Source organism: Trachinotus anak, unplaced genomic scaffold (genome assembly GCF_046630095.1).
Source record: "Trachinotus anak isolate AG129_WGS33_773 ecotype Australia unplaced genomic scaffold, CSIRO_AGI_Tana_v1 ptg000016l, whole genome shotgun sequence".
Taxonomy (NCBI): Eukaryota; Metazoa; Chordata; class Actinopteri; order Carangiformes; family Carangidae; genus Trachinotus; species Trachinotus anak.
Window position 1 is genome coordinate 4817054 of NW_027273867.1, and position 21760 is coordinate 4838813.

The 21760-nt window shown below is 39.9% G+C and overlaps 1 protein-coding gene across 1 annotated transcript; it reads right to left on the reverse strand.

Annotated features, from left to right (window-relative positions):
* Positions 1-1452: 1452 nt before the first annotated feature.
* oprd1a (opioid receptor, delta 1a) lies at positions 1453-21055 on the reverse strand. Its single transcript, XM_071500875.1, has 3 exons — positions 20436-21055; positions 7752-8107; positions 1453-5898 (listed from the first exon to the last, which is right to left on the reverse strand). Exons 1-3 carry the CDS (start codon positions 20678-20680, stop codon positions 5369-5371), a joined length of 1131 nt encoding a protein of 376 aa, XP_071356976.1. The 5' UTR covers positions 20681-21055; the 3' UTR covers positions 1453-5368.
* Positions 21056-21760: the final 705 nt, after the last annotated feature.

The following is a 21760-nucleotide window of genomic DNA, read 5'->3' on the forward strand; positions in this document are numbered from 1 at the left end:
TGTTATATTTCATCCCACTCAGAATGAAATGTAATAACTTTGGTGATACTTTGACTTTTCATCCAGCTCCATCATCAGCTCAAATTTTCAGTTTGTCTAGTACTTGGGTTTATTACCAAATATCTGCAGCCTCAGTTGCAGTCGGTGATTAGTGCTAATTCTTCAATCTGCCATCTATGGGGCGAGCAGGAAAGACTGTAGCTGACCCCTCCCACCCTGGACACAAACTTTTTCAAACACTCCCCTCTGGCAGAAGGCTGCCAAAAAATCAGGACAACACTAAATGCAAAAAGAACAGCTTTGTCACAACTGCAGCTGGCCTCATCAACAAGGCCAGAGACACCTGTCTCTGACTGCACACTCCCACCGTGGATTGTTGCACAGTCACCCAATCATATTGCACAGTGTACATATTTGTATAGTGTTATATTAATATTATGTACGATGCATTTCACATTATTGTTGTAAATAATTGATTGATGATTAAATTTTCTATTTATATTTAAGCTATCTGACCTTTAGAACCTACGATACTGACCACGGTCAACATTAAACAAGATACCTGCTAAACATAGCGCATTAGCATTGTCATGAGCATGCGACATGCTGATGCTGTTAGCGCTTGACTTAAAGCACTGCTGTGCACAGCAAAAGCTATTAATGCATTAAACCATTGCAAAACATTAATAATGCTTTACTTGCCATCAGTGGAGATGTTTGAGGAGATGATGGATTGTTTTTCAGATGTATTTGTAACTCGGAAAGTACGTTCATTAAAGAACATTGAAGTTGATAGAAAAACAAGCAAAACTGTAATTCAGGCAGTGATTACATTTCTCTATAAACTGTAAATGCAATTTCAACAAGATCTTGGGAGTTACAACTCAGCAGCCGCTGCACAGTGTCCTGCAGATTAGAATATATATTGAACTAGTGTTGAATGTCTCATCAGGGAGATGAGCCTTCCCCTCAGTTGTTAAGGGTGGCCAGCCCTCTACAGGGAGGCGTCTCTGCTGTTGTGGATAGAGCAATCAGGATAATTGATAAGTGGCTGCTAGTGAAGGAAACCTCCATAATTAAATCGAAACTCTTCAGCTCTTTCTCTGGAGTGCTCTGTGGCTGTGGTGCTGCCAGTCTCCATGGCGACCACAAGATGCTGCTCTGAATTTGTCGAGGAGATACAGACTTGGATGTTTAATTTTTTTGACAGCAGTGGATAGCACACTCTGGGACTCAGAGCAGCCCCGGGCCATCTCTTGTGTGTTTATCTGAGCACCAGTGGAAATGCACTTTGCTATTCTGAAGCACTCTTCACTTTTAAATTGAATCATGGTCATACAAGATGGATTATTCTGTTATGAGCCCCATATTTTTTAAGAAAATATTACACTGTCCCATTCCTCTTGTTTCCAGGGAACCAAAACAGAGGCTTTTCAGAAGGAGAGCTTGTGCTATTTTCTCTCTCTTCATTTTATTTATTTTTGCCAACAATCTGACATAGGCTTGAAACATTAGAAATGTTCTCTACAACAGATGCACAAGAAGAAGCTAGAAGAAGCAATTGGTTAACACTGTAAAAGAACTAGAATAGTGTCAAGTATTAGCACAATTGCCTCACACACTGTACTGTAGTCAGTGGTTATACAACAAATTAGCATCTTACACAAATGTACAGTCATTTATATTCACACAGGCTTTTTCAGTATTCAGTTTACAGTGTAAAGCAGTCGTATTTCAAAGAAATGTAAATTACAAAGGTACAAAATGAGTCAGAGTGAAAGATGAACAAAGGGGACAAATTAAAGGAGCAATCAGTAATATGAACTCCTTGGAAAGATTGATTGTAATCAGCAGGAACTCACCCCCCCGCCCCACAAATCTCCTCAGATGAAAAGTATGTAACCCTGTTAACATCCCCATATGATGTTTTTTTTATAAACTACAAGACATATCGTGACTGGAATGAGCAGTCAACACCATGAGTGCACATTTCCACCTTGGAAATGCAGTGAACCAATGTCAGTCTCTTAAAAACAGATTCAGACAGTGAGGGATTCATTCGTAACATAACTAACCAACAAGAGAGCAAAATAAACACGAAACCTTGTCACTACAGAAAGTGAGAGTTTGCATTAGCACAACCACTAACACTGTGTCAGCTACTGCCAGTTACAAGCTAACAAACAACATAAACAAATAAAAGATGCTGACTGTGCTAAACACTGCAAAACATCCAGCTATACATCTGCTTGACACCAATTTTGGTAATGTAATTACTTCTCTTTTTAAGTCTTTTAGTTGCCATAAACAGTCTTTTCCTCGTCTTAGCCACAGTGACCACGCACAGATATTATAAGGTGAGAATTTGAAAAACATTGGCAAAGAAAAAAAACAAAAACATACTAAAGTTTCTCTTGGAACATAATTCAGGGTTTTCTGTGATCCGATGTTTCAGTTTTTCTTCACCTATTTGAATATTTTTTATTGTGCTAGTGAAATGAGAAAAAAAAGGCTCTGATGATCGAGCACTGCCTGCTTCATGAATGTAATTTATTTTTGTCATTTTGTTCCAACTGTGGTGAAGAGCTGCCAGAGAAAATGTATTTTAGGGGATAATTTGGGAAACATTTTGACATCACAGCTTATTTGGTCGCTGTCTACCTTTCTATATTTCTTGATAGTGAAGGTCAGACATCATGGGGGCTCAAGGAGGTGGGGCTTATCATTGAAACGCCTTGGGAATGGAACAAACTTGAAATCTTTGCAGCTGTTGAGCCAACATTGGATGTCCTGCATTGATCGGTAACACTTGGATACCTGCGCTGCTTTGTTACTGTCACGTTGTGCAACTAGGAGGTGAAATATTACCTTTTTAAACTCCTCGACGCTGAGCTAATTCAAACAATTACAAAATATTCTGTGTAAATATTTGTTTCCAATTCAGATGCTAAAGTATCAACAATGTGGCTAATTCTGCTATTACAGTGCAATGAAAAATGACATAATGAAACAGTCTGAATTACTTGTCATTGTGATAATTAAAATGAACATCCATGCACACACACTCACACAGTTTAACTCTGATCATTATTACAGCTATTTTAACCCATCAGTTTACTGGAAGTAATTAACTTTAGATGATTTCTGAAAATATAATAACTTTTTTTAATTATTATTAATTCTACTCATTCTGCCCCTATATAACTTAATTATGCAAAAAATAACGAGAGACATTTTGCACATCTGACAGATGCAGCACTTGATCAAAGCTAAGCAGAGAGCAGGTATATACACTGCAGTACACTTTAAATCACCACTGTCATTGTAGGAAAATATTCAGGAATGTGTTACACTGCAAAAATGTCGATCTCCTACTGCACACAGTAAAGCCAGTATTTATTGTCTCTATTTCAGTCTATGTGGGTGAGTCTACAGTCAACCCATAAGTACATTGCTGAATCTGTAAACAGAGCAGAAATCCATCGCCACACTTTGGACTCTCGTCTTTCCTTCCATCATTTCTTTGTTTTTTCATGTGAGCCACATGAGTCAAAAATCATTGTGGTGAAATACTTGAAGCCCATAGTGTAAAGAAAGCATACAGAATCACAGGTACATCTTATAGTCATTTTAACTGTGGCAGAGGCCAAATTTGTTAAAATGCAAAAGCTTTATATTATTTACAAATTCACAGTTATTAACTTTTCCCATTTATTATTCATTGTCATTGATTTACATTCTGTTTATGTGTTTTAACTGTTCTGCATTTCTAAGAATGCCAGCATTACATTCAAATATTAATCAAAACTGTGGTAAATCACGACATGTCAACACATATTTACCCTTGTAAATAGTTCCCCATGAGAGCGATTGCGATCAACTCTGCATGCTAACTGCAGACATACCTCTTCTGGTATGCAAAACTGAAATGGGAATGAACGTCTTGGCATCCACTGATTGATGTCTTCAATTTTATTGGTGTCAAGATCTGTTGAGAGTAAATAAATTACCCAGCATTAACCAGAATAACATAGCACTCTGGCTAATGCCATTCAGTGAGTCTTAAATGTGCCACAGATACTTAACGCGACAGATAGAAGACCTTTTTGCTCATTTAAAACGCAGATCAATAATCTCTTTGAAGCAGTTTATTTGCTGAAATCACGACAGGGGTCTTTATCAACACTGTGATGGAGCTGCTCTCAGTCCAAGTTGAGGCATGTTTTTACGACTTTACATTTGTTTTGAACGAGGGTGAAATGTTGTGGCAGCTGCCTACAGGATTCTTCGATGGTGGGTTTATCATACTGCAGTGACTCTTCTCAGCAGCTGTCTGAGGCTCAATAACCCCTATGAAAGTCAGTAGCTGAAAAGAAGTCCAAAGAAATCCAAGCAACAATGGTTTGACGCTATTGTGATTTTTTTCCATCCAAGCAGAAAACCCCACAAAGTAGGCTTGATTATGCTTTCACGTCTTTTGCGACAGACTTTCTCAGATCCATGGAACATTGAGCCTTGAATTTCTCTTTTAGTCTGTACATCAGTGTAGAGAGGAAACAAAAGGCAAGTGTCTTTTTTCTGTAAAGTAAATAAATATGTATATAAATAAATGAACAAATAAAAAAGGTTGGCTGAGTCTCACACAATACTCAATAAGAGTTCCCTACTGTAGAGAGTGGATGATCTAGTTCATCATCCAGCTGTCAGTGGATATGTGACAGGGTTGTTTTATATGGATTTTAAAGATGAAAAAGATGAGAAAGTCTTCTCACCTAAATCGCATCTGTTTCTTTGACTGTACCAACAACTGTTTCTTAAAAGAAATGGCAAAGTTTGACTTGAAAAGACTGTTGTTTCATACTCTTGTCACACATTATTCACCCTGACAGAGACGTCTGTTCTATTACAACACTCTTTGATGGGTCGTGGCCAAATGAGGTGTTCTTCGCTTGACAAGACAGAAACCAAGACAAAAAGTCCCGTACTCTTGTGCCCCTGACCTTTAGGTGGATAAATCATTATCAATGTCTTTTAACTGTTTTATCAAATTCACATTCTCTCCATTTATTGTTACTGCCTTTGTAAGGCATCACATTCCCTGTGTGAGAAAGATTCCACTTGTTTTCAGAACTTTAATAGAAAAGTGAGATCAGGGTGAAACTTATTTCCCGTCATCTTAAGCTATTCCTTTCAGTTTCCAGTATGTCAGCCAAACTGGAGAGAATAAATGGTATGACCGTATTTTGGGACTTGCTTTTCTTGCGAGGATATTTTAAAACTCTGTCGTGGAGATCTGAGTGACCTCCGACTGCAGATCTTGCTGGATCCTCCTTGAGCGAGAGCTGTGGGGGACCCAGTCCATGCCTAGTCATGCCGGCTTCTTCCCCGCTTCCGTTGGAGCGCAGATGGACACGGGCTCCCTCATGGTGTTACGGTCTCGGGTCAGACTGTTCTGCTCTACGCGGGTCCGACAGGGGAGGCAGAAATCTCTGAAGCATCGCTTAAAATTTTCATCCAAAAATGCATACAGGACAGGGTTGAGGCTGCTGTTGGTGTAGCCCAAGGCAATGCAGAGGTGCCAGCTAGCTATCACCAAGGGGTTCCTGGTGTCAATCTCCACCATGGTCTTCACGATGATGAAGATGTGGATGGGGGTCCAGCAGATGATGAAGGCGGCCACCACCACAAGCACCATGCGGGTGATTCGGCGCATGTTACGGTCTTTCTCCTTGGAGCCTGAGAGCAGACGAACGCTCCTCAGACGAAGGATCATCAGGCCGTAGCATATGGTGATGACCAACACAGGAACCACAAAAGCAAAGATGAAGACGCAGATCTTAGTCACTGTGTCCCAGTACCAGTCAGGGTCAGGGAACTTCAACATGCACATGGTTTTACCTGGAAAAAGACGGGAGGCAGCATTAGATAGAATTAATTCATGTAGGGTTACGGTGTCAAGCAGGTAAAGACAGATAATTTTTTTGTGGATTTAAAAAACTAAAGCTACAGAGAAACACATGTACTTCAAATGCACACTTCATCCCCAAAATACTACTGTCAAGACTATCGAGAATACATTCTATGAGTAGTTTTTCTATCACCAGGAAAGATAGTTTCTATTATTCTCTCTGACACTTTACAACTTTGAGCATCCATGGTATGACTGACATAAAGAAACCATGGCTAAGGAGTGGTTAAAGCTGGGTAATGCTAGACAAGATCTACTTTGGACAATGTGTTATCTGACCATGATGGAAGGCAAAGTATTTACAGTTCTTCTGAACAGCCACACTCAAAGGACAGGTGAAAAGCTGGCTGTCAGAACAATGGGAGACAAGATAATATGAAGATAAAGGCACATATTTCAGTCTCTCATGGAAGGCATTCATAGTATGGCACAAAGAGTGGCAGGAGCAGTTGCATAAAGAATGAAAAAACAGGGCTTAAAGAATACTTTCAAATGCCACTAATTTTCCCACCTCTGCAAACCTGGTAAATTATTGTGATTGTCAGTTTTGCAAAGTTAATCGAGTCTCCAAAACCCTGTTCTGAAAAAGGTTTGGTTGGAGTACACTGGCCCCTTTCAGGATAGTTAAGAAACTGGTTAAGTTTAGGAAAAGATCATTACATTACAGTTGGTCTGTGGGATGCAAACTCCAGGCTTACAAACAAAAGTTGACTGCACTACATGTCCATCCACCAACCTGACTTCCTCACCTTTGTGCCCACAAATGGACTCAATGTAGCAGACTCTTGTCTCTCACGAGCCAGAAGCTTGCGTTTATGGTAAATGTTAAGCATGTAATATCCATACCCAGCTCTAAGTCAATTCTTCTGATGCAGCTACACTCGTGCACAACGAAGTAGTTTCCATGTTTAGTCTAAGCCCCTCGTTCAAATAAATTATTCAATTATAAATTACTATTTAAATTATTTAATTCGGAAGCACAGGAATCAGCTTCTTGCCCATTTAGTTTTAAGTACATTTCCAAAGTGCATTTAGAGTAGGAAGCAGCTGTGCTTCTGTTTCTGGATAAAAGCAAAACAAGAATAATTGGTTGTCTCCATGTTGTCCCTCCCACATGTCTCGTGCCTATTATAACGTCTCCTGTTGGATGACTTCTAGTTTTCTACATAAAGGGCACACTGCTTCCCATACTGGCTGGGGAATGTAAATTGTGCAAAATTGTGCAATTGCATATATGAACACGATGACAAGGAATACTGGGCTGTTTTTTTCTCAGTTACCTAGACACAGTTTTGTTTCTTAAAACATAAATTAGTAAATATTTTCCCTCTTCAAAGCAAGCACACAAAAAAGGCAACTGAGTTTTTGTCACACTGGCTGAGTAGGAAAAATAGTGCAGTTTGCCCAGAGGGAACTACCTTGAACCTCTGATGAAACTCAGATATTATGCTTAGTTTAGGGGTTTTTGGATCTAGTGGTCTAAATGTTTCAGAGGTTTCACCACTCACTCTGAGCCTCTACAATGGATGACTTTGGGTCATGGGTGGGAAGTATTCATAACCACCAATATTCTTGCTTTTCTTTTATTTCCCATGTAAACTTTCATGAAGGTCTTAATAATTACTATGTCTATGTCTGTTCTCCAGCTCTTTGGTAAAGATCCAGTTGGGTGAGCCACACAGATTTAGTTCTTACCCAAGTCTGGAACACAGTTAACACTTGTACCAAACATTCAGACTTTAAATAAAAGATGAAAAAAAGTGGAAGAAAACACAGTCTCTACCATTATCTGCCACTTTCGTCACAGCCATGATCATAATGGGCACCCCAATTGCTGAGGACAGCACCCAGATGAGCACGTTGATCATCTTAGCCTTGACTGGCGTACGAAACTCCAGCGCCCTGACCGGGTGGCACACGGCGATGTAACGGTCCACGCTCATCATGGTGAGGGTGAAGATGCTCGTGAACATGTTGTAATAATCTATGGCGATAATGAGCTTGCACAGGACTTCCCCAAACGGCCAGGTGTTCATGAGGTATTTGGCACTCTGAAAAGGCAGCGTGCTGGTGGCCAAGGCGTCGGCAAGAGCCAAATTGAAGATGTAGATGTTTGTGGCCGTCTTCATCTTGGTGTACCTGGTTGTGACCACAGAGCAGAGAGAAAGTGTTTGCAATGAGCAGCAGCGGTAATGAAAGCAGCGGTGTATGGAAGTCTCTGTTTTGGGATATGGGGATTTGAAAATATGGTTTAGATGAAGAGTTAATTCCCTCATGCTATAGATGTGCAGTGAAGAACTGTAAATGTGTAGCGCTAATTCCTCACTGCTTAGATATTTTTTTCAAATGAGTGATTTGAGATAATGGTTACAATTGGCTTGTTGGCCTCTGATCAAGCAGCCTACTTCCAGAGAAAGCACCAGAGAGCTGCGAAAAGGAAATACCACTGCTATTGAACTGAGGTTCATATATATTTTATGTGCTGGATTCTGCTTTTAGCATGGGACTGTGCATTTTTCTTTGTGTGTGTGAGATATTTTGGTCATCAGAGCTGAACTAATTTTGTTTGGTATGATATCAGCTTATTGGGGTCAGAAATTCTTGGGCATAAGGCTTATTTTCACATAGGCATCTCCCATCAGAAACCTTGCAAGCTGTTTTCATACTGTATATAAATCTCAGCTGAATTATTTTTCTAGGAGACAAATCATTACATCCAAATACAATCTGAATAAACAAGGACAGTAGATTGCATAATGACCTATGTATCTGACATTTTAATGGGAAAAAGAGGAAAAAATAACATTCATATTAGAGGTTAAATCCTTATTTTTTTGTTCCACTAGAATACACCCACCTAAATGTCTAAATGGATATGTGTATTGACTTTTCTTCTGGTCATTTTTCACAGGGGCTGTATAGGCAATAACCTAGGGGTGTTGGTGGTGATAGTGATGGGAGGGGGTGGGCTGCAATTTGAAGTAAGGGATTTCAGTTATAGTCGAAACCAACACACAGGCACAAATACAGACTCCACTGAGTTACTTGTAATCTTTAAACTTATAAGAGGCTTATTACTTGCACACAATAAATGAAACCTGGTTTGCTGGGTTTGCGTTAAATTGCCACCATGTCTTAAACTCCAAATATCTGCTCCAACTACAACAGCTAAAAAAAAAAATAAACTACCCAACAAGTGACCACATCAGGGAGTGATCTATAGAAAGAGGCATTTTCAACTGACACAAACAGAGAATAGATGGGTAACTCCATTTACCTGCATCTCTAATGACCAATCAGCTAGACTGCAACAATGAGGCTAGCCCTATAAATGTGAATGCCTATGACTGACAAAGTGATTGTTTGATTTCTCCTATTGGCCGTTGTTTTTTCAAAATTATTTTGGTTTCATGTGTATAATTGGTAATATTGGTATTTTAGTATGGAGCCACATTTTGTTTCACTCCCGTTTGTCCTGTTAAAGTTACTGCATTACGTGTGAATGCAAACTAAACATTTCCTAGAACTGTTTCATTTTAAAAGGCCTCTAGTGTTTCAGTGGACAGAAACCGTTTATTTCTTAACAGGTCTTTTTACTCTTCTGCCTCCTATAATAGCTCATGTAATAAATGTAGTTTATTAGCTGTAATAGAGGCGAGGCTCAGTGAATTGGAAGTGTGGCTCCACTTCCTGGCAGCTCCTGAGGAGCTGGGTGGCTGCCCGTAACAAAAGGCATAGCCCTCCAGGGTTCATGCCACCATTGTGCCACCAAAGTGTTGACAATACCATGATGATATTGCTGAATTCATACATTAATGCAGTAGAAATGTACACTATGCTTAACAGGCATGCATATTATATGAAAGGCACCAGGACGTTATCCTCCTCTGGTCTGTCGCTCCCTGCCTCTGCTTTTTTATCCCCAGTAGGGACAAAATTTATCCTTCCCCCCAAAGTGATAATGGTGGTGGCGGCTTAGGTCATGTCGGTGAGGGTTAATTACATATGTGAGATATGCACATTGCAATTAAAGAATAACGGGCACACAGAGAGTTTACAGATTTTTTGACCAGTTCACCAGTGTGATGGCCCACCAGGTTTCTCCTGATTGCTCCGGATGGCCAATCCAGTCTATAGTAAAAAAAATAAATAAAGAAATGTACACACAAAAGTACACAAATGTACTTTAACTGTCAGTGCTCACACTCATGTGACAATAGCCTATTTATCACATAGCACATTGTGTTATTGTATTTTGAGATTATTTTCTGTTAAATGTTAAAGTTTATGAATGTGGTTGAGCACTTCTGGCTGAGTGGAGCTATCCATGGTACTGAAAGGGGGATTTGATTCTGGCATGTTAAATTAGCATTCAACCTTTTGTTTTGTTGTGTATGATCACCTCCCACGTATGAAGAGCAAGGCACATAGTCAGACAGCCGGTGCCCTGTTAGCTTGTTTCCTGAAATATGCAAAAATTAAAAATATTCATTCATCACTGTTATCTGAATATTAGGAGTTGGGGATATCAAGATTAGCAGCTGATGGTGCTGATTCCCCAGTTTGATGCCATTATATCATTGAGGAGGAAGAATTACATGCTTCACATAGGTCATTATTCCTGTTTACTTTGTCACATTTTGTATAAAAATGTTTGACTTTTTTCAGATTTCCAGTGTTTCCATTCAGGTTTTTAATGTTCAAATTAAAACGCACATGAAAACAGGTTGATGGAAACCATTTCTGCAAAAAAAGTGTTTTCTGGAAAAACCCCACAACAAATTCAAATCATTAAAAAAGGAATTACCTCGACTAGTTGATTAATTCCAGTTGATTGATGGTGTGACCTTGTAAGGCTTTGACTCATCGTGGTATTTCAGGAAAACGGACTCTCAGCTTTTCATGCTGTGCTTATACGAGTGAGTCCTTCCTGTTTTCCAGTTGTCTGAGTGTTGCGTTTATACACAAGGTCAGTTACTAAGCTAGAAATCAGGTCATCAAGAGTTAAATTGGTAATGTCATCAGATGACACTTTCTGGAGTTGGTCCATTGATAGTATATTAGTGACTGAACTGGGCTGATAACATTTTTTTGTCTGGTATAATGAATCAGCTTTTGATGTCAATGTATGCTTCAGCTGCACTACAAAATGTAATTACATCTGCTGTCAGAGTCCCATCAGTTATTCCATTATTCGCTGTCAGCTCCAGTATTAGTCTCTGACACAGTCAGTGCTGTGTGTGTCTCTCCTGTTCAGATCAAGGAGAGTCAAAAAGTCAAGATTGTTTTTGTAAATCTAATAGATAGAAACCAGCATACTTGAAATGAATCCCTGAGGACAGGAACAGAGCTCATCAAATGGGGCTGTTGTAATGTCGGCTTACAGGTAGATTCTGCTATTGTTTTCCAAGCCCCATTTGTTTATTTGCTTATATTTTGTCAAATTGGTACCATTAAAAGTATGCCAAATGAGTTATTGGGAGTTCCTGTTTGATACCGGATGTACCCATGTACCCATGGTTCATGGGTGTAGTTTACACGCAAGGATGTACCCATGTCTGTATGGTCCATGGGTACATCCAGTATCAGTATATCTATGGGCCATGGACTGTCACATCACACAGTGATGTTTCTGATGTTGCTCAGGAAAGGTCGTTTCTAAGTGGATTTATTGATGTTTATTCACGATGGAAATCAGACATAATAATGGCTTGAGGAAGTGTGAAGCATGTTGAATGATATCAATACTCAGAGAAGTAGTGTGGTTATTGACTCAGATTCACCTCATATTGTACGTTGGCCTCATGTCTCTGCCTTCGCCTCCTCTTCAGTTCTATCCTGCTCCCCTGGGGAGGCTTGTAGGTCTAATGTCTATTCAGTGGGGATTTGCTACACACCACCAGGAGGCCTTAATTCTGTAAAATGAATTCAGCTTTCTTTTTGTTTTTTTTTCAATTTTGCAATCAAGACAAAAAGAAACAGTGAAACAGTGAAGTCAGCAGCAGATGGCTGCTTCTTAACATTCCCATCTATGTTTGAGTATCCTAATCCCATGCCTGTATTAGGTTTAACCTCAAACAAAGGACAGCAGTAAGCTTTTGGTAATTACATAAGCACTGTCTGTGAAACAAGTATAATATTACTGTAAAGCTTTGAACCCTGGGAAAAAAGACAAAACCCCCGTCTTCCTTAGAGAAAAGATAGACGTGGACACAAAATCACATCAGTGAGAGACAGGAAAAATACCATTTAGATTTCAGATCATAACCATCATATGAGACAAAATCCAAACTCTTATAGTCTCACACAGTGAACAAAAACATCTCTCTGTTTAGTTTTGTGTCTAAATCTCTTTGAAGCCATTGATTCAGCACCTTAAGCCTGACTTTTGACATGGGGAGAGGATTATGTTCATTGTCAGAGTCACTTTCACAACTGAATCATGATTCAAAAGAAATCGCTTTCCCCTCTGCCTAATCCAAGATGAAAAAATAGAAACCCACACACAGTCTATAACGCTTTGTCGCAGAACTGCCACCTCCTCCCTCGCCTCAGTAAGCAGACCTCAATCCTAAATCACCAAAAAAAAAACAAAAAAAAAACATCAAATGATAAAGGGTTCCCTGGCCTTCATCTCTACAACAATCAGTGATGTACATCCTCCAGTGTATTGACCTCTGGTCTCTGTAGGTAGGAACACGTGAATGATTTCTGCCTGTTCACCTAGATGGAGCGCCATTGATCAGAGGCCATTGGTCCTGGTTTATCATTCAGCTTATCATTAATCAAACATCACCAGTTTGGCACATTGTAAATCCCCACTGAGCAGCCAAAAATGCAGGAGAAGTACTACACAGATCTGTTCAGAGTCCTGAAGCTGACAAAAGGCAGTGAAGGGGTCAAGTATCAGATGGGTCAAAATATTGCTGTATTCTATAAATAACTGCTGTATAAATGAATAATATATATTTGATATTAGGATATTATATCTGGATAAATATTTAAAATGTTGTCCATAAAGAAAATATGAAGTGTTATGCCTTTCCTTTGTTTTAACTTATTAGTTTTCCTATATTTTCGGGTGTTGGCAAATATTCAATCATTTATTTATTTCACCTGTGTTAAAAAGGCCAATAAAAACTATCAATAACAAAAAATTTCCATTTCCAATCTTTATATCATAATGAGATGGACGTATCCATACAGGGCAAATTCGCTGAGAGATGAAAACCTATAAATTATTGAGAATTAGTAAATGTTGATGCAGTGTTTCTATTTGAACCAGCGCTGTCAATCATTATGAGATGAGTCAGTGAGTGAGATGCACACAAGATAAGAGTCATTTAGAGTAAGTGGGGAAAATTGGGGAGTTGGATAAAAGAGGGAAAGACAGAGAAAAGGAGGTTTTAAAGCTATTCAGTTGTTAAGATGTGTTGAGGTTGATTATTACAAAAACAGTTGAGGCTGTTAAAATGTGAAATAGACTTAACAAGAAGAAGAAAAAGGGAAACTCGTGCTACATTTTTGTATTTTTTTTCCCCTAAAATTAGGCACTTTATTTTCAGATGCACACTTTTCAAAAGCTCTGTTATCTACTTCTTACAAAATAAGAAATAAGAAAATAATTTTTAATTTTCAACACTCATTAAATGTAACTCCTGCAGTTTGCACCAAACATTTCCTACTGCTGCAGTTTCACACTAAATGCATTTAACTGGCGAGACCCAAGTTGAATTTATTATGAAGTAGTCACGGGAAATGTAATCTACAAAACAAGACAAGGTTCATTTTCTGCATTTTTTGACAGTGGACCATTTTGACATATAGCGGAGAGGAACGGAACAAGAAGGAGCCACAGTGAGCTGTTAGATGAAGAGCTGCAGGGGACAGGCTGCACACCTCCAACTTCTCAGTGAGGGACCACCTCCTTTCACAGAGCCCTGCTGCTCGGACTCATGCTGTGTGCACCATCAAATCAGATCACAGCTGCTCACAGAGCCATGGAAAAAGGCCAACTACTGCCTGACCTCTTTATTAAAACGACAAAAGTTTGTTCCCACCAGCAACTACAGGTGGTGCCAAAACAATCAGGACTAAAATCTTTGTTTTTTAAGATTTTGTTTTAAGGTTCAGTTAGCATTAGGTTTAGGTTGAGTTTTAAGTAAAGGGTTAGACCAGTGGTTCCCAACCATTTCCAACACATGGCCCACTTGAAAATCTCAGAAATGTTGGTGGCCCAAAGAAATACTGAGACTAAAAAATGTTCTTTTTTTATTTTGGTGATAATGATCACATTCAGGATTGAACAGACAGCAGGAGAAGCTAAAGTTTTTTATTCTTATTAGACACTTGTGGATTCACCATCTGTCTCTTGACTCTTTTCTCCTTAATTGTTCCTGTTGCTAATCAGCCACTATCTATGTAATCTTTTAGTGCACAATCAGATTAAGATTGCAAACAAGTATACTAGGTGGTCTGGCAGCGACAACCTAAAAGTTTATATAATAAAATTTTTTTTTTAAATAAACAAAAACAATATGGAGGAGTTTTTCAACATTTTTTACATTTTTAAAGATCATTTCGTTTTAAAAACATTTATCATGAGCACATTCGCCTATCCAGATATCTGATGCAGCTGCACTGGAGACTGTTGTCTTGAAGGAAAGACGATCCCGCACACTGCACAGCATCACAATTTATTAGTCATTGTAACGTTTTGGCCTCTCTAGACCTTTGTCGGAATGTAAGTATGATGTTATGATGACTAATAAATTGTGATTCTGAGCAAAGGCAGTGTGCAGGATTTTGTTTTCTTCAAGTTATAAAACATTTAAAAATGTACATATATTTTTTAATAATTACATCTTTTTACCACAATTGTGCTGGTTTGCAAATGATTTGTCAGCCCACTTGTAATACCTTTGAGGCCCATCAGTGGGCCCCGTCCCACAGGCTGGGAACCACTGGGTTGGAGTAAGTTAGGCATTTGGTTGTGATGGTTAAGGTTAGGGTAAGGGGCACGCAAATGCATTATGATAATTATGATAATATCTTTGCATGTGTAGAAGAATGTGTGTAATATTGCTGGAGCAATCAAATGGACTGTGTAGGAAGCTAGCTTACCTCAAAATGTTTGTAGCTAAACATTCTCATAATGAGGGAGTGAAAGAGAAACAGAGGAACTTAAATAAAAACAAGGTTTTAATTTACTTTATCAGAGCTGTGGATATAAAGCTTCCAGTTATATTTTTTGACTCTTTCACTGCCTTTTGTCAGTTTTGGAGCTCCACATTCAGCTAAAGAGAATTAGCATTTGCATTTAGATCAGTCTTGATCCTTTATCTCTAAGCTGCCTAGCTGTCTACACTGCCTGGTCTGCCTACTGCACATCAGTCCTTTCAGTCGTCATACACGAGTCAAGCTTGACTGATGTGCCTCCAAGGCTGAAGGCCAAACATACACTGCTCACACTCACAGACATAAATGCTGCTGGGTGAGATAAAAGACAAGCAGTGAAGAAACACTGGCCATGTTGACTCAGCCCAGGAAATAAACAGACCCACAGCCTGGCATCTCACATGCACACAGTCACGATTCTACTGGCAAAAGGCGACAATATTTTCAGCCAAATTTCCAATCCCAGGTCGTAAAGAAAAAAAAAAAAAAAACTCTGACTCATTTTTCAGATCATGATTTATCTTTATCTTTTGTTTTTGCCAGAATATTACCATACCAGAATACCAATGTGCAGTATGGGAACATTCCTCCAGATCTGCTTTCTTAGTGGGAACAATAATCCACAGGCAGCAGCTCATTTCAGAATCCACATTCACACAAACTAATCCCGCCTTCCACTAGCTGCACATCAAACCCATTTCAAATGGAGGCCACTTGACAATAAATTGCCTGAGCACTGAGCTGGTTCTTATCTAACAGGAGTGGCATCAGGAATGGGAGGCAAGGTGGAGGATAGCTGGGAGATAAGTGGAAGCCTTGTGCCGCTGACCTATCCTGTGAAACAGTGGACCATCTCCAGTGGAGTCAGTGTCAGCCTCTCCATCAGCAATCAGAGCGGGGGCTCTCAGTGCCCAGTGCTCAATCCACACTGACATGAGCATCCATGCAGACTCTGCTATAAATGGGATTTGTGTGCATTTCAGTATCTCTCTCCAAGAATTTAAACGGAGGGAAATATCCAACTTTGCAATATTTATAAGCTGCATGATGTGGCGTGCAAACAAATCAAAGGAGGGTGTTGTAAGAAGGGGCTTTTGGTTTTTAAGGGTTAGGGTTTGATGCTGATTTGCTGCTTTTCTGTTTTATGTCATTGTAAGTTAAATATTTTTTGAGTTTGGTTTGTTGGACAGACAAAAAAAGTTTATGCTTTGAAGTACAGTTGGATTGATAATGGAAATAATCATTATTTGCAACACTTGTTACAATTCTGAATATTGTCTTTGTATCAAAACCATGGCTCCAACTCATGATTTATTTCTTTATTATGTATCTGGTGATTATTTTCCCAATACACGAGAGTAAAAAATGGTTGTCGACATTCCTTAAAACCAATTTTCATATCTTCAAATAGCTTGTTTTGTCTGTTTTCTGCCACTTAACATTAAGGAAAACAACTAATCCCCATGATTTGAAATCCTGAACCAGGGACGGTTTGGCATTTCTGCCTGAAAAGTGATGAAAAGTGATGACAGGGGCGTCCTTGTGGCCTTGATGTTGACCGTGAACGGCATCACGTGAATCGACCTCTGCTGCATATCGTTCACTATCCCCAGTGACAGTTCTAGACTCTGTTAGGGCCCCAGGCAACAAATGGCAGGAGGCCAAACCAATTATGTGATAAATAATCTGACATAAACATAAAATGTACACAATCTAAACCCTTTTTTTTTTTTTTTATTCCAAATTTTCACATTAGTAGAATTTTGACAGCCAGGGGCACCAAGCAGTTCCTTGTCTTGCCTGTGCACAGACTACTCCTCTGCCCATCCCTCCATCCCCTCATTTCCTGTCATCACTACCTTTGAACACCTGTAACAGAAGCATGAAACCGATCTACATCAGAACCGACTGTGATGCTGTTTATTTCCAGCGTTTTACCAGCAATAGGTTTTCACTGGATTCGTATTTGCACCTCAGTACAGTAATTTTCATTGCTGCAGGTAGTGTTTGCCTTTCCCACCCAGCAGCATTTGACATGCGGACCCCCCACACAAGGGACACACAGGAAATGAATCTGACGTGATGCAGAATTTGTTCAAACACTGTTGACTGTCCTCTTCAGTCTTTTTTAATACAACAATGTGATGCAACAAATCCTCTCAGTCCACCGTTTGTTTGTCTGCACTGTGAACACACAGTATACACCAGGACTCTTCTTCTTCTTCTGCTAAACTGCTGCTGGCGTAGTGAGTCTACTTCCCCCCATGATCAATACAAGAGTGGTTTTGAGTGCGAACCTGTCCTTGGAAACAATAGCTTGACAAAAAGCAACAAAAACATAACAAACAAAAAAAAACTGTAGCTCCACTTGCTAATTTGTTCAACCACATCTCAAGGTCTTGCTCAGCAGATGGAGTTTGCTAAGTTGTCGCTCAGTTGCCACCACATGACGTCAGGTGACCAGTGATAACAGGTCCCTCCACTGAGGAGGACTGAGGAAAAAAAGCTAGACAGTGGACCATGGGGTTAAACATTTTGTCAAATATGAATTAAAAAACAAAAAAAAAATCAAATTTAAAAAAGATAACGAACACATTTTCGTTGTCATTTTATTTTCATTATAAATATAATTGTTGTATATTCAAAATATGAATATTGATATAAAAAAATATTTGTCTGTACTCAGACAGTCCCACTGCATGCTCAGGAATGAGGCACAAAAATACCACCTTAAATATGAACTAAGCAAAAAGGGTAATTGGTTGTGTGAAGTTGTAAACACCCTTAACACCCTATGTTTGTACTTTCCAAGATTGTAATTAACTAGTGCTTATAATGCATTTCCAGTGCACTTCTTAATGTGATCACCTTGCACTTATTAAACAGATGTTGAACTGAAACCAAGGTTTCCTGCTGCACTGAGGCTTTACTGATGCCTCTCACTGGTAAGTTGCTTTGGAAAAAAGAGTTGACCAAATGAGTAAATGTAAATGTAATAATGGAACATACTTGGGTTGATTATTATGCTTTGCACCATCACCAGTAACCGCAGGTGTCGCTACATCAACCAGGTAACTAGGTGAAATCTTCAGGATTAAAACTTTAAGTTGTTGCACGATTGTCTCTTTTTTTGCCTCAGACATCGTGATTTATTCTTATCAGTGCAGAGTAAATCCATCTAAGCCAGTTTTGTTTTCATTTCTAATTGATGGGCTAAAAACTCAACAGTGTGCATCACAGAACGTTTTCAGCTACTGATGGTAGATGAATAATCAGCATACCCAAGTCAGTGTTTCCCCAGCTTTTCATTTCTGTACCTCGCTGTCTCTGTCATGGGTTTGGGTGTCTCCTCCGAGCTCACGCCCTCCAGAGTTTACAGCTGCTCCACAGGAGATAATACATTCTGACCAGGATGCCTAATGTGCTCAGCCTCCCTCTCCCTCCCTCTTTGGGGGGGGGGTCTGGCATCACTGATGAGCCGTTTCACTCACACAAACACAAGATGCCAGGCGAATCGCTGAGCACAGTTTGATTCATTGCCTTTTTCCGAGCTCTCATCCATCTCCTCTTTTGTCCCCACTTTTACCAGCCTCGCTCCCTCTGTATATTTTGCCTTATGTTTTGCCCTTTGTCTCCAATTCTTTCTTTGTTCAGGATGGAAAGATTTCTACTTTGAGCAACAATTGCTTGCTGGTGGCTTTTCCAATAATCAACTCCATCTTTTCTGTCTCTGTCTGCACCACCCCACCCCCCTGCTGCTCTCCTTTTCACCTCACTGTACACATTCAAGTAATACCAACAACCGTTCACACTACACCTCACTGTCATGACATGTTTGTGAGCTGAAAAAAAAATGACCACTGGCCTTGACTAATCCCCCTGCCTCCCATCTAAACTATTTATCCTCCCCCTGCTGGAACTGGAGAATCTTAAACGAATTCTACCTGCTTGTTTAATTTTCCAACCCAGCCGGAGTAAATCATGCTTCAGGTGATACTGGAGAATATTTGAGATTAGAAAATAATTGATATGAGGAGTGAGGATGAGCAGAAGCTGCTGCAAATGAAATAAGCTGTTTTCTCCCTGACAAACACACGAGTCAGTGTTGGGAGGCTTCTTGGGAAATGACAGGGTGCTTACATCTAGTGGCAAAGTGGGTGTAGGCTTTATTGTATTGCTTTTAGAGCTTAAGGGGAAAGGCAAGTTTTGACCTTGGCTAGACAATTATACTGCAAACCTCCACTAATGGGCACAATCAATTTACTCTTGAAAAAGCACAACTCTCACAACTGTATTGTAGACCTGCATTTTAAGAGTTTAAACCCATTATCAAAGCTTCCCATAAAGATTTAAGCCAAAAGACAAAATGTTCAATAAAATGGGTTAATCCTCCCCTTCACTCCTGTTTGTAGGCAAATAAACATAATGATTATTACAGACCAAATAAAGACTTGTCTCCCTGAGAGACCCAACAATCCCATCAAACCTTGTGGATGGTGATGTCCACGGATCTGAGTGAGCTAGTGGAGACTTAGCCCTCTGTGACTGAGCGGCAGCTGAATCAGACTGAGAGGTTAGACTGCCCCCCCCCCCCCCGCCATGAATGTTATTGCTTGGTGCAGAAATAATGACAGAACAATCTCATGCTTTATGCAGGAAGCTGTTTAGGATGCACATTGACTTTGCTCACAAATGCAGCCAGTAGTGCAAAGAGACTAAATGTGTTTACAGTAGCGTTTTAAAATAAAATACAGCTGGTGCAACTGAAGCTTGATTTAGTCTGAAAATTCATGTTCATTCAATAAATGAGAACATATGTATCCTACAAGGGTCTGTTTTAGATCATTTTACTCATTTCCAACAGGTTTCTCCACAAAACTATGAACTTCATTTGTGTGAAGATCCATTTTTTGTGCAAATGGTTGGAGAAAATCTCACATTTTCTTGGCATCAAACCCTTTTATGAAATTAAAATAACTGTTTTGAGATTATATTTAATACTTTTTTTGAAAAGGGGGGGGGGGGAATGCAAAAAGCCAAAAGCAAGCTAACGATTAAATGAAGATGTAGTTTGTGGATTAAAGAAAATGCTCCTGAAGTGTATTAAGTTTGTGAGATCACCATCAGATGTCGGTCACAGGGCGTTTTAAGGTCTCCTCTGCACAGTGTCAATACCCCTGTGTCAGTGTGGGTGAATTCACATCCAGTTTCTGCTGCTCTCATTAAGCCTCATTACAGCTTTACAGCAAGCAACCGGCCCAGATTAACGACCGTAATAAAGTGTGTTTACCTGACAACCCCGTACATGACGAGGACGTTGCCCACAAGTCCCACCACGCAAATGACGGAGTAGAGAGCCGTGATGGATATGGCTATGATGATGCCCCCGGCGCTCTTCGCCGGACCCTCCGTGCTGTTCTGCAGCCTGTCGCCCATCAAGCCGCTCTCCTCGTCCGGGAAGGTGACATTATAGGGGATGACGGAGTAAAGGTCGGACAGGGAGAGCTGAGCTCCAGGGACCGTGTACGGCTCCATGCTGCGGCCGCTCCGACGCTGTCCACTCGGGAAACTTGCTCACGGGAATATGTGGGGGGACTTAGATGTATAGGTGAAAGCGCGGGTCCGACTGGAGGAAAGTAGTGGAACAGAGAGAAAGAGTTTTCCAAACCACGCGTAGAAGCCGCGGCTCTGCGTAAAAGAGTTGAGGATGTTGCTCTATCCAGATGGAGGCGGAGAAGGTGGCGCCTTAGCGGCAGTCAGCTGTGTGAATGTGTGTGTCAAAGTGTGTGTGCGCTCTAGCTGTGAGTACACCCCTTCCACTCTTCAAGATCCCCACCTCCCCACCTCTTATACCCGTGCGTCGACGTCAAAGCTGCGCATTCACATCGTCATGGGCGTCAACAGAGAATGGCCAGGTGATGGGTGCGCTATGTCTGGACCAAGAAAGAAACAAATCACACCAAGTCACAAGCATTAAGGCGGAAATAAACAACTAACACTGGCTGAGGACAGTCTTCTGGTCCCCAGGTTAAGCAGTGAAACCAAGGCAGCTGATGCAAGCTGCAAGGGTGTGTGTCCATACCTTCAAATTAAATTGATGTGTCTCCTTTACAAGCTGTGAAAAATAATCAACTGGCCAACACACAAACTAGTCAAAAATCAATAAAAACCCCACTGAAGCAATTTAGGCAGGTGCTGACAGAGGGAGAAAAAGGTTTCGCAGTGCTGTGACTGCTATAGGGTGAAATCCAAAACCAGTAATCCCTCATTCCACAAAGTATCAACAACGGAGTAGTTTTTAATGGCACTTTCATGGAAGTTTAAAGTAGAAAGTGTTATTTAGGACTTTTTTGAAAGAGGGGTAGAAAAAGCCAAAAATGAAGATGTAGGTTTTTGGTAAAAATGCACCCAAAATCTAAATTATTTGATGATAATATAATATAATATAATATAATATAATATAATATAATATAATATAATATAATATAATATAATATAATATAATATAATACAAATATTGCAGGTGGCATTTCAATCCAACCACAGTACCATGGTGGCTTTTGCTCAGTTGTAGATTGTCCTTCTGTTTTTTATAAGTGGTGGCAGTGGAAACGA